Source organism: Larus michahellis, chromosome 2 (assembly GCF_964199755.1).
Source record: "Larus michahellis chromosome 2, bLarMic1.1, whole genome shotgun sequence".
Lineage (NCBI taxonomy): Eukaryota > Metazoa > Chordata > Aves > Charadriiformes > Laridae > Larus > Larus michahellis.
Window position 1 is genome coordinate 17464706 of NC_133897.1, and position 13250 is coordinate 17477955.

General features: G+C 39.4%; 1 protein-coding gene across 45 annotated transcripts in view; it reads right to left on the bottom strand.

The window, feature by feature from the left end:
- SVIL (supervillin) overlaps nt 1–13250 on the bottom strand; it is a 141632-nt gene that overhangs the window by 63527 nt on the left and 64855 nt on the right. For all 45 annotated transcript variants that reach the window (XM_074574349.1, XM_074574365.1, XM_074574364.1 and 42 more), the window contains one exon: nt 4396–4462. Coding sequence is in view for 22 of the 45 variants with exons in the window: in XM_074574360.1 (XP_074430461.1) it covers nt 4396–4462 (67 nt within the window). In the remaining 23 variants the exon portion in view is untranslated. The remainder of the gene's footprint in view (nt 1–4395; nt 4463–13250) is intronic.

Here is a 13250-nt window from a genome sequence, read left to right on the forward strand (position 1 = left end):
ACCTAGAAGCCTGCTGTACAACTCCCCTACTGTTGTTACTGCACTGATCTCTGGATCTTATGACTTATAATACAATAATATGAGCAGCAGATCATTTAGTTTTATACCTTATCTTTTCAGAACAGCAAAAATGCCCATTTAGATAAGACAAAATATTTCTTTAAATTTGTTCATTAAATATACAAATTTTAACTGTAAAATGTAGGTGTCATAATGGTCTAAAGTAGATACTAACTGTCTACAGAGACTTTTTGGAGGAAGTGTTCCTCTTCGTGGGTAAACAAAGTGAGATTTTTCTCTCCAAATATTAAAAATAGAGAGAACTGCTGTACTCTGCCATTGTGACTTCTAAACTATCCCAACCAGGCATAAGAAAACTTACACCAGTCTTAAAACCTTTAGTAAACCGTGTCATTCTGATAAGACAAATTTCACAGCCTTACTGTTGGAAAATCCTTCCTCAGGACAAGTTTTTAATGTCTTTTTAAATAATTGAATACCTTTTTGTAAAGAGTATTTGGTTAGAAAAGCAAAAATAGTAAAAAAAAAAAAAATAAATATTCTGTACTCACTATTCCAAAAGAACATTTCTCATTGAGAAGAGTTTTAACATATAATGGCTAATAACATTTTACATGAACTCCAAGAAGTATTTGCTTCTTTACCATTTATAAATAGTATTCCTTTGTAAGAAGACAGGGAGGAGAGAATAAAACCCTTGAAATGACAATAAAGAAACAGGGCTGTGTCACACTCGGGCACCATTCCACCTGCTGCAAATCGTCTCCAACAACTGCACTTACTGAAGTTATTCCAGGTGCTGCCAAGAAAAGCAACGTTAGCTGCTATGGAAAATAGCAAATAAAAGACGAAGAGTTGCAATAAGCTCTCCATTTCAGAAAACTGTGTATCCTTACAGGGTGAAAACACTTTAATGGAACTAAACAAACAAGCAAATAAAATTAAAAAATAGCACACAGCAGCCACAAGCAACTAGGTGTGTGTGTCATCTGAGACTGGTCAGAGACTCGGACAGTTAACTGCATGTTTCTATATGCCTATTTCCACATGGCAAACACTCATGATTCTTAGCCTCACAATACGTTATTTTCTTACAGCTTCTGGAGAATCCCTAGGTGGAGAGACTCCCAGTTTCCATTTGAAAGCAGTTTTGACTCCTTTTGGCTGAAGATGAGTTTGAAAAATGCGAATAATATTGGTCTAAGGCTAGAAATCAAACCCAAAATTTATTTTGTCAAGTCAATTTGATTACCTAAGACTTGTCTCAAAAGTGCTGAGGGACCGAGCTCATGACTTTTGAATACATGGGCTTTATTTAGCAGCATCTCCAACTGCTTCCATAACGCTTGTGACAGTGCAGCACCTTAAGTTTCCATAAACATGGGACTCTGTACAGAAAAGCATTCACTCACACAGCAAAATCCTTGTTTAAATTAACTGTGCACTAACATCCACAACTATGCCTCAGTCCCACATGGATTTCCAAGGGTAAAATCATACAGAATCTGGACTGGTATTAGCTGGTTCTAAAAAGAATTGTATTATTGGATTGCCTCTGGATCCTCAATAAACTTTTAAATACTGTAAACTAGTTAGGTTCACTCCTGCCCCTTCTTCCAAACTCCAGGGAGTTCCAGGGACTCTGAAGCCAGAGACCATCTAAAACCAGTCTAAACATCTTTCACTGGGTTTCCATCCATTTGCTCTTATGCCAGCGTTGTTGGTTACCTTAATTATTTTTCTTAACAGAAGTTTTCCACATCTACTCAGCTTCCTCAAGACAGGCTCTCAGTTTCATTGATTATCTGTAAAAATGCTCTTTATCCATTCCAGTTTTAAGTAATCTTTTTTGTACATGGTGTCCAGAATTGGACAGTCTTTATTCCAGCCCTGGGCCTGAGCAGTGTCTTATAAAAACAGGAATTTTAATAGAGAAAGCATTATTATATGACTAGCCACATGAATGCTGGGATCTACCACACATTTGCCTTTTTATAACTACACTATATTAGTTGCTCAATCCTGCATGAGAAACTAATATGCCAAGGCTTTGCTTTCATCAGTTGCAAGTGACAGAAAAATTTATCAGCCCCCAATGCACAACTGTGCACTTAGTATTATTACATTACATCCCTTTTCTATTACTCCTCAAGGTCATCCAGTTCTTCCTGTATGCAAGCTCCCTCCTCCTTTGTACTGAGGGCGGCTTCCAACCTTTGCTCACTGGCAGATTTCATTAAAATTCTTTTAATAACCACAAATTTCTTAAGCTTAACCCTTGCTGGGCTACATGGCATCACAGGTTATCTGCTTTGTGAAAGTCCCTTCACAGTGTCCCTAATGCCCTCATTTTCCATTTCTCTCTGGACAGACTGTCAACTTTTATTTACTTGTTTATTTTTAAACTATTAACTATTTTCATATAGTGTCTATTTCATCCACAATGGGGGAGCTTTCCCTCTTCAGAGGCATTTTTGCTCTCTGTCACAAAGCTGCAGGTGACATTGCTTGTTTTAAATATTTGCACATTAGAAACATAAAATATTTTAAACCGATGTATCATTTATATTGCTTTCACTTGCACAGAGAATTCAGAGACACAGCATTACTCTAAAGATGATAGTCAAGCCAAACAACTGAGTATTTATAGATACATACACATATATATATAATTAGTTCTAAAAATGAAAGTAGGCATATTTAGGACATGTCACAGTATTCAATAAGAACATTCATTAGGAATCTAAATTGAGTCAGAATGATGTTACAGCAATTCCAAATAGTACCAAAAAAAAAATAATTTAGAAGTTTGCAAGAATTCTTTCTCCTTAAAGTCCCTGTTAAATCCGTATACTGAAAAAGGAACTTCTCCTTTGCTTGCCTGAAATATAGCCTGTGATCATGGTTCATGAAATGCAATCAACAGCATGAGGTCCCACAAGTTTGTTTCGTGCAGGATTTGTGTGTGGTTTGGCCTGAAGTTCCCAACAAACTCATTATTCTCTCCAATGTTCAGGAATTCATATGATTCCTATTAAAACACAGGCAACAATATTTCACAACCTCACCAGTTTTTCTTTAAAAACAATGTATAATGTGGCGTTAGTAGAGTATTTGACACTCTCGGTAGTTATACTGCTCTTGCAACTTCCAAAGTAAAGTGTGGGCTGCTTCTATACATCAGGGATTCAAGGCTGAAAACCTCATCTGCTGCCGCAGCAGCAGCATACGGTTTCTAAATAGCTGTCCCACTAACCTAGTTACATGCCCAAAAGCAAGGAGAAGTTTGATCCAAATGCCACCGGTAACACTGCCCTGCCATCTGGATTAAAGCTATGGGACATACTGAGATTTTGTGATTGAAACACATGCATGAAAATCCACTTGTATACTTGCCAGCTAGGTGCTTGGCGTTCATTTTTCTTCTTTTTCTCTACCTCCAGGAGAATATCCTTCCCTGGACTCTTATGTAAAAGGTCCATTCTACAGTCACATCCTTCTCTACTACTCTCATTTCTACTTTCCCCTACCTGCCTTTCATAACACATTGCACCTTGTACACCTATTCCCTCTATATCTCTACTGTACCTAAGAAACAACATGGCAGGGAATCAGGTGTGCTCCAGAAGGTGCGTGTTGACTGAAAAGATGCTTGTAAACATGAGCCTGGATGCCTAAGGCTGGTGGATTCTTGTGCAGCTGAGCCAACAAAACAGCTGGTTGCTAGGGCAAGAATCAGTTCCCAACTTCCTGACTTCCTCTCTGTGCCATCAACCAGCAAATATAAAGGTGCACCAAAAAGCAGAGTGAGGATGGGAAGAGAGAAGGAACATGACCTGCCACCTTGCTTAACTGTAAACTGTATGCCCTTACTCAGCTTTGTGGAACCGTGTCCTAAGGCTGCAGGCACGAGGCAGCATGGCCCTGCAAGGAAGCAGCAACGTCACCTCTCCATTCATCTCTGCAGTGTCCCCCTGCCATGTGCTGACAAAGCTCTCTGCATGGCTGTATAATTAATTCACCCACTTCAGCCACTTTCTTTTTCAGACAGATCAGTTTTCCAAGCTGGTTCACTAAATGTCTCCACTGTGTCCATGCCATGCAAGGAAAAATGGGCATTACAGTGGCAGGAGGCTCAGTGCAGAGTGGGACTCTTCCCTTAGCAATGCCAGCTATACACTTTCACATTACTTAAGAGGCAGCGGGTGTTTTAAATACCTGTTCACAGCATCTGCTTTATGCCAAAGCTTGGTCCTGCGAGAGGACCAATACTCATTTTCCCTGACAAAAGAATAAAAGAAGATTCAAGCAATGACTGCAAATTACAATCATGCAACTAGTCATCTTCACCGGGCAAGAAAAACTTGACCTTACCTTAACGCTCTCTTCCTTTGGAGCAATCGTGAAGGTTTGAATCTGACTGAATTTTCTTTGTCAAAATCTGTGAAATCAAAAAAAAAAAACCATCATAGTGAAGATGCTTTAATAAATGGGGAACTTTTAGGAAACTAGGTTATAGTCTCCAATTGTAGTCCTTTTCCACTGAAAAAGATAAAGGCCTTCCTTCTAGTCAAAGGGGCAGAAGGTGGCACGTCCACAATGGTGATAAACCAAAGCCTTGTGAAAATTAGTACAGACAGTAAACATATCAAAAGCGTCAGCCCTGTATGGAATTGCCATGTTCTAATCCCAGTATTCATGGTGTAGCACTGCAGCCTGGGACTATCATTTAAACTCCATGACTCAGTTTCCCAGCTTATAAAATGGGCAGTAGACATGTTTATGAAGCACTCTGCAAATGAGAAACGCTGCAAGCAGCAAGAAACCTTTTTGGCTGCAGCCTAGCAATACTATAAAAACTGCATATTCACTGCAGAAGTCAGAGATGCTCAGCTGAGAATCTGTTGCAACAACAGTATTACACCACCCATGACAGAAATATTTCTGAAGGTTGTCTACTGTTTGGAAGCTCCTATTTTTTTCTGATTAGCCTTAGAACATGCTTACTTTCAGAGAGGAACAGGTGTTTACACTGAGAGCAAAACTGTATCAGATGCAGCCTTATATTCAAAAAGTATCTATTACAAAGCAACTAGTTCCCAAACCTTTGTGAACCGTAACGAGCAACGGGCAATCTCCCTTCTCTCCCCCCAGATCTAATGTTTTCATTTCTGCAGTCAAGAGCATCATCACAGGGTCTAATCAATGACCAGTGGCAATGGGGACCAGTGCCCCAAGTACCAGTTCCCTCCATTCAACAATGAGGATGCTATTAAGAGACCTTAGAGAACTGCTAGCCAGGGAGCAGGGGAGCACCTGGTCTGTGACTGCTGTGGAAAAGCACATGAAGCTACTAATAATTTACTCTCAATGGGAAAATTGCCTTCTGTCCCCATCCATATTAAGTCAACTACCCCGAGACCCTAAATTAATAAAGAATTGGTCACCGACACAGCGTTCACTTCATTTTTTCAGAGACAGACCTGAATATTACACAATCTGGACTTTAGAACGATTCGAAAGCAGCAACATCCCTTTTACCCTACCTCAGAACTGCAATTTAACTATTTCAAAAAAGAGATAACTGGCAAAAAATATTTTTTGCTTATACAAAATATCTTAAAATTTAGGTAGGATGTTTCTTATTTTTGCAGAAATGATTTAATGAACCTTATCATAGCTGACAACATGGGTATTAATTTAGAGAATGTATCTTTTGTCTATGCCTTTCAAAACTTTCCACCCTCCTCCTCTCTTCCACTTCTTTCTGCCACCTCTCCAGGTAAACAGATTATTTTTTTTTTAAGTAGTAGAATATAAACGACCATTTTAACAGCTTGATAAAGAGGCTTAAAATGTGCAAAAAGGCATTTTTTAGGCATCTGCTACAAGTCACTGCAGATTTCAAGCAGCTTTGCTAAAAGCATTCTTCAACAGGCAACTTTTTCCTGTTTTTGTTAACATTCATTTTCTCTTTCCAAGAAAACGGAGAATAAAGCACACAGATTACGCAGAAACATCTTGTTTGACCAAAACAGAGTATTATAAGAAAAACAGTACGAATGGTATATAAATCATTATATTTTACACTACAACATTAAAAAGAATGTTCCATGCCATAAGTATCCTCTAAAATGGCCAGATTTACATTACTGTGAGAAGAGTATGCAGTAACTTAAAAAGCCAAGCTCAGTATCTGCTTAGCTAATCAGAACCAGGCATATCTTAAATTTATAGCCGTTCTAAAGGGATATAACCCATCCTATAGTTTTTGGCACTAAAACAGCTGTCCACCATGAAAACCACAAGTAGACCACAGAGAAATTCTCCCTACCCTAGCCAAAACTGGAGAGGGGATATGAGAAGGGAAGAAAGTAGCTTTTATTGCTTTGCTGGGAGAAGGGAGGGAGAAGGGCTGCTAAGAGGGGGCACACAGGCCGGTCTGACTCTTACTACTCATTAAACACATTCAGGAACATTCATACATAACGCACCTATAATGCCTCAAAAACATCTTAGAACTTCGCTGGGGTAAGCTCCTCTTCCCCCCAAGCACAGAAAACCCAACCAGACAATTTTATTCTGTTACACAGTTTTGTTATTTTATATATTTCCTCCTGTTCAAATTAAACCCCATGTGGGAGGATTAAAGTCCAATAAAACTAACTTACTACAATATGGAAGTCTTAAAATTAAATACAAACACAGAAGAAAAAGTAAAACAACTCTGCTTCAAAAGAAAATAAACAAGCCCACAAGAGAAACATCAGTTGAACAGAGACTTAATTCAATGGTTAATTTAAAGAAAAAAAAACCACCCTCACAGTACCTGATACACAGAAGGAAAATCTTTGCAACAGCATTTAGTTCGTTCTTTCACTGAAGAATTCTAAACATGCTCATAACCACATTAAAACAATTTTAAATATTTGTATTGAAAATTAAGAGTATATTTACCGAAGTGTAAATCAAACTTGCTCCCAAGTTTAACCATTTGTTCAGTCTAGTCTCCCTCCCTCTTAGGTATAAACTACCAGATAAAACCACAATCCATAGTTTAATACATAGGAAATTAAAAATGCTGAATATAAAAAAAAAAGAAGTAGATGCAACCTCCCAGTGTTACTTAGTATATTTAAAGGCCCTAAGTCGGTGGCAAGCTAAGCTAATTAAAAGATCCATCTAATCGGATCTTTCAAAAGTGTCCTTTAGGAAATAATGAAATAGCCTAGGTGACTAACTGTATACTGATTGCTAAAGTAGCTAATGTAGCTGCAGAAGATCCAGTCAAACAATATTTACACATGCATACACATATACAAGAGACATTAAACACACACAAATGAACTGCATTTTCTTCTATCTATGTGGAACTCTTACCTTGCTCCTCAGAGTATTTAACATTTCCCAAATAGCTGGAGATCCAAGGATTTCTGAACATGGTTGCACAAACAAAGGATTCAGCAAAGAGAAACTACAATAGCAGCTAAATCTCAACCAGCCACAGCCCTAGGCCTGTCTTAGCAATATCGTGTAGAGATTTTTCATAGCAGAGGACTGGAGCTGTCAGGCTCTCGCGTCCCAGGGAGTACAGTAAATGCATAGCAATAGGCTGCAAGCTGGAGCAGCTCAAGCCAGTAATCAGATTACAAACAGAAATTAGGCACATGAATGCTAAAACAGATTGGGCAATGGTGATTGGGAGATTTATAATATTACCACTTCAAAGATCGAGCCAAATCACACATTATATTCCCGCAAAATGAATACAGAACCCCTAAATCCTCGTATTAAAATAAAAAAAAAAAAAAAAAAAGGAAAAACCTCCAAGAAGAGGAATAATTCCTTCCTATCTCTAATCAGGATAAACTGCAATGTTTGCTTAAGAAAAACAGCATCCAGGCTGCCAAAAAAATGGACTCTGTTAATCATATCATTATGCTAAACGTTTTGCCTAACTATTAGTTGGAATGTTTAAAACAGACAAGATTTATGGATAACATGTGAGTAAAATTACTGGTGGGGGTGGGGATTCAAGAACAAGACACCACGGCTCCAAATATTTTAATTTGAGACAGAAGGTGTAAAATGGCACAAAAGTACTGTCTAGCTACCATATTTTTTTATTAAACAGATTTGATGGATTTTGGATTGAAGAGTCGGAACCCTATATAGTTCATTTTGAAAGTCAAGAAGTATTTGTTCAAAATGGTGCAGTCTTCCACGCTGAACTACCTGATGATTAACACACACACAAGCTCTAACTATGTGACTGAAGGAGGTCCATACACTTAAACCCATCCAACCAAAGGCAGTAACTGCCTGCTAGCTTCCCTCCAACAGACTTCTTCCCTTCAAAAAGATTTCAGGCAGTATCAGTAGAAAACTCACCACAAGGCTGGGGCTGTCAAGACCATGAAAAGATAGCCTAGAAACACAAGACTGAAGCTCTTGACTTCTCTTACGTGTTTCTATGATACCTGGTACAACAGGACCCTGATCCATACTGGGAACCTCTATGTGCAGGCAAAATATAAGCAATGACGGTGTGAAAGAGACTACTTAATCACATGTGAAAAATATAATCTTCCAAAAACCGATTAATTTCTGTTGGCTCGCCATGAAGTTGTATTTAGTCTGCCTAGGTCATCAAAACATTACTTTTCATGCTAGCAAGTTTTTGCAACGGATAGAAGAATAAGAACTCCATCTTGTCTAACGCCCCTGCTATTTGTATTCATTTATGTATTTTTAAACACGAATAGTGTCGGAGTCACCTTAACTGAAGCACCTTTTATTAGCTGATCTTTCAACAGTACGGAGCACCGTGGAACAAGAGTCACCCAGCACATGGAACATGGCATTGAAGCCTCTGACTAACCAAGTATTATCTTCTGTTCAGAAATATCTGAGGGTATGTACCACATTTTTTTCTTTGCCAGTAACCTTACTGGCTCTCGTGTTTAGTTCTAACCACTTCACAGCACTACCCATAGAACACAAACTGAACACTGCTTTGCTCTCTTGACCAGCTGTGAAAGCCTACAGGTACTCGAGCCTACTAAATACAAAAGCAGTAACAAAAAATGGATTCTACCAACACTAGTCCAAACTTGCCATTAACCTGAAAATATGCTTTATGGCCTAGACATAAGTGCTTAAAACACAAATATGAGACAGTACAGAAATAACAAAGAAGCTGCTGGTTAACAGCTAACAGGGACATTCTGGACCAGTATCTGTGTGGGTGTATCGATAAAAGAGGCGTCCAGTTCTGAAAAGGTCCCTTCTTTACAAGCATTGCTGTGTGAAGACTGCTTACTTGTATAGAGGTATTATTACCTGGAGCATTTTTAAGCACCTGTAACTTATCTGGTACACAATAAGGGAACTGTTTCTCATAAAGGATAGATAAATAATACTCATTTGATAAATCTCATGGCTGCAGCCTTTAGCAAGGTTGAAGGAGAAGTTAGACTTGACAGCTGAGCTGATGCAATAGCTCACGGCTGCCAAAAAAGACAGTCCTACGTGTTTCTGTGGGACCTGCTAGGTCCTGCTCCCCTAGAGACCCAGTCAGATGACTAAACTGGTAGTAAACGTTCCCTTTTAGTTTTGCTGGGTGTGCTTTTCAGGAGCTGCCAGAACAAAGAAAAAGGCACAGGATCTTATAATCAGGAAAGGGATCAACCCTTCCGGCTAACAAAGGAGGTGAGCTCAGCTTGATTGTCATCCCTGTGTCTGGTGATGTCCCATACGACAGAGGAGACGACGTGTGTTTTTATTTGTGGAGGGAGGGGGGAGGATCCCATATTCCTCTGCTGTACATCTTCAGCATTTTGTCCTCAGTACCCTTCTGGTGAACAAGGTGCAGAAGGTAAAGCACACAGAGCTGCAGAAAAAGTCTAGAGTCCTTTCACAAATGGGTGTATTTTAAATATATATATATATTTTTATACATATATAGATAGATATATATCTTGCTTGTGCTGTTCAAATTCTACTCACAGAACAGAGTAAGAAGCCAGTTTCTCCAACAGCTCTAGCTACTACCTGGGAAGGAATACCTGTGACAGGCTTTGGTGCAAGTAGGACTCCTTTCTCTACTACTTACAGCTGGCAGGTCAAGAATACAGGGGCCATCTCATTGCACCAAAGAGAATTATTATAAAGGAAAGTAAAATACCCAACAAAAGGAACATCTGTATACCACAGTCTTCACAAAAAACCCCACCTATAGTCCAGAGTTTGGCTTCAAGCTCTCTTCATGTTAGGTTGGAAGGTGATCACCAGTCATTGCTCTGTGCATGGTATCTATGGATTCACATTAATGTCACTGTTGTTAATACTGAAACTGTGTTACTGTGCAGAATCTGTGACCCTAGAGTTTGTTCAGCTTCACTTCAAGACGAGGGGTATGTGCCAACACCACTTCTAATATTAAAACTCTTAATGCCAAGAGATGCTGTAGCCTTAGGATAGTACCCCAATGCTACGCACCTCACACAGACTGTTGGGAAGACAGACAACTGACAACTTCCCTCCCTCCCTTCCATCAAAAACGAATCACCTATTGCAAGACAGGTCTCTGTGCTGTCCCTTAACCCGCGTTGGCAGTGGAGAAGACATCTCGGTAAAAACAGTAAGTCAGCAGGGTCAAGCGATGGTATAAAGAAAAACAACTCTTAGATTTAGCTTTTTACTCTACGTTTGGAAACAGTAGGTTTAAGAGCAAGTCTTTCCCAGAAGAAAAGAAATCCATCTCCAAACACTTGATGAGGGAAGGAGGAAGAGTATTTTGACCTTCAAAGAGATCCGGTCTCTAGGCTGTAGAAGTATGCTCAGCCAAACTATGTTATCAAGGCTGTGTTACAAATCGGTAGTAATGTTCTTGTCCTGCTCTGCCATCATTAATTCTTGAGTATTAGCAGCCTCCAACATAAGCAAACAAAGAGAGAACAACAGTTCAGCCATTAGAAAGGGGGGCAAGCCCGTCTGGAAGTTACATTTGGAGTCATCTGGGCAAAGAGCTAGAGGTTAAGCATGAATACATTTCAAATCTGAGACTGCTCATGAAAGACCATCTGACAGCTAAATGTTGTTCTGAAGTTTCCCACAGGAAGAGAAGGAAAATGTATTCCTTTTGTCTGGCAAAACTAATCACTGTAATCAAAGCTGGAGTTTAAACGGCTTGCAAAACTGTTCCCAACTTACAGGGCTGCCAACCCCAAAGCACTGAAGAGTTATGAGTCAGGTCCCACCAAGATCAAGTCTTTTTTCTTTCTGAATTTTGATCACTTATGAATTTATATTTAGAAGTGTTCCTCTGTGATAAGAACTAGATACTTTGTGTGACTTCCAGTTATGATAAAAAACAAAAATCAAAGAAGCCCATGACAGCTGTTTGAAGAAAGTCTAAAAATAAAAGTTAATAAATAAATAAATAAATAAATCAAGAGTGTGGAGGAAAAAGTCCACAGTGACTGCAAAGAAACTTTCAGCAAACATGCTAGTTAGGTAAACAGGAGCCTGACCAGGACGGAAAACTGAGACGATACGTTTAATCAAGATGATGAAATCATATTTTCATTCACACTTTATGGTTGGAGGTCTAAAGGAGCTCATGAATTTTATTCCACTGCTCTTCTGGACAACGAGAGTGCCCTTGGAATAGCAAGTTAAAGTAAACTGTGCCAAAATCTGTGATGCTGTGGATGATCGCAGGAATGAAGGTCAGAACAGAGTGCTAAACCAGGCCACTCTCCTCCATCACTCCATTTAACCTCCCCTCCCAGGCTCCAGGCTACTTGCCCACCCCAAGCCACCCTGTCAGTTTTTGGCATGAAGGCATGTGTTTCCGAAGATAAGTGTCAAGGCACTAGAAGAGCCTCCCTTTTCTTATTTCCTCTTCCTCCCACTCTCCACCAATTTCTGCGAAGGTGTTCAAGAAATAATTTAGCCCGAAGCTAAAGGACAGGTCAAAAATGTAACAGATTACTTCAGTAGCACGATCACTTAATAGAAAGTTATAGTCTCTAGTCACGTTCAAGCATCCTAGCTTGCAAACACAGTATTTATTCTGGGTTGGCAATGGCAGTTAGTTCTCTCTTCTCCATCCAAACCCCATGTTTGTGGGCAAGCAATATTCTCATTTCCTAAACGGAGGCCATTTGTATGGGCTTTTAAACTAGAATAGTTTCCTGACATGGTATCATCCCTCCAGTGGGATGCAAGTTTAATCCTTTTCACTTTGGGTTTTTTTTCCCCTCTGCTTCCACTGTGCAACAGTTTTTGAATAATGATCCTAGCAAGAAGATTTCTGCTTTTTGGCTAATGAATATGTTTTGGACAAGTCTTCAGGCAATGCAGTGCTGAAGTTTATCTATGTGATGTACTTCAAAACAGGTCATGTGCAAAGAGGTGAAAAAAGCTGATTAGTAAGTGTCATAAAGGTGACTAAGATGACAGATGTGTTAAAAGATATATGAATGGTCTTTTTGTACTGAATAATTACTCATGTGCTCTGGGAAAAAGGAGAACAACAGGTATTTTTCCACACATACTCTAAAAAACTTTTCTCTCTCTGGGTTACTCTTTCAGATTTGAAGAAATCTCACTCAAGTCGTTAATTTCAGCACTCAAAAATCTCCTAAAAGGAGATTTTGGTGTCTTTCAATCCTGCAACACATTTTCAGAATCAGGAACATGAAGATAATGTCCCCTGACATTCCTACATCTCGTACCACTGTTCACAAAACCATATGGCAAGACTGTAGCATAATTAAAGATCTTCAATGTTTTCCTCTTTAGGAATAGGATCAGTCTAGACTAGCTCCTTAAAGGAAGTTCAAAGACCATGCACCTCTCACACATGCGGTAATCAGATATACCAGCGAGGCACATTATCCAAATTCAGTCAGACCTGTTTGTCTGTGGGCCTGAAACGGTAACAGAAGGTGTCAGGCGTGCACAGGGCCAGGGTTAGGCATGGGCTGAGCGAATGGCTGGAAACGAGGGGTAAGGCAGTAACTCCTGTCCTAGCAGTACATACAATTTAAATGATTAAACAGCCCAAGGACTTTGAGGAGACACGGGTTTTTACCTAGCAAAACAATATCTGACAGCATTTCACACTACGTCTCACTGTAAAGCAGCTGCAGTTCAGATTGTGAAGGCACAGGGTTAGCCACAGCTCTTTGGACATCCTTCACTCAAGTAATGACACAAGC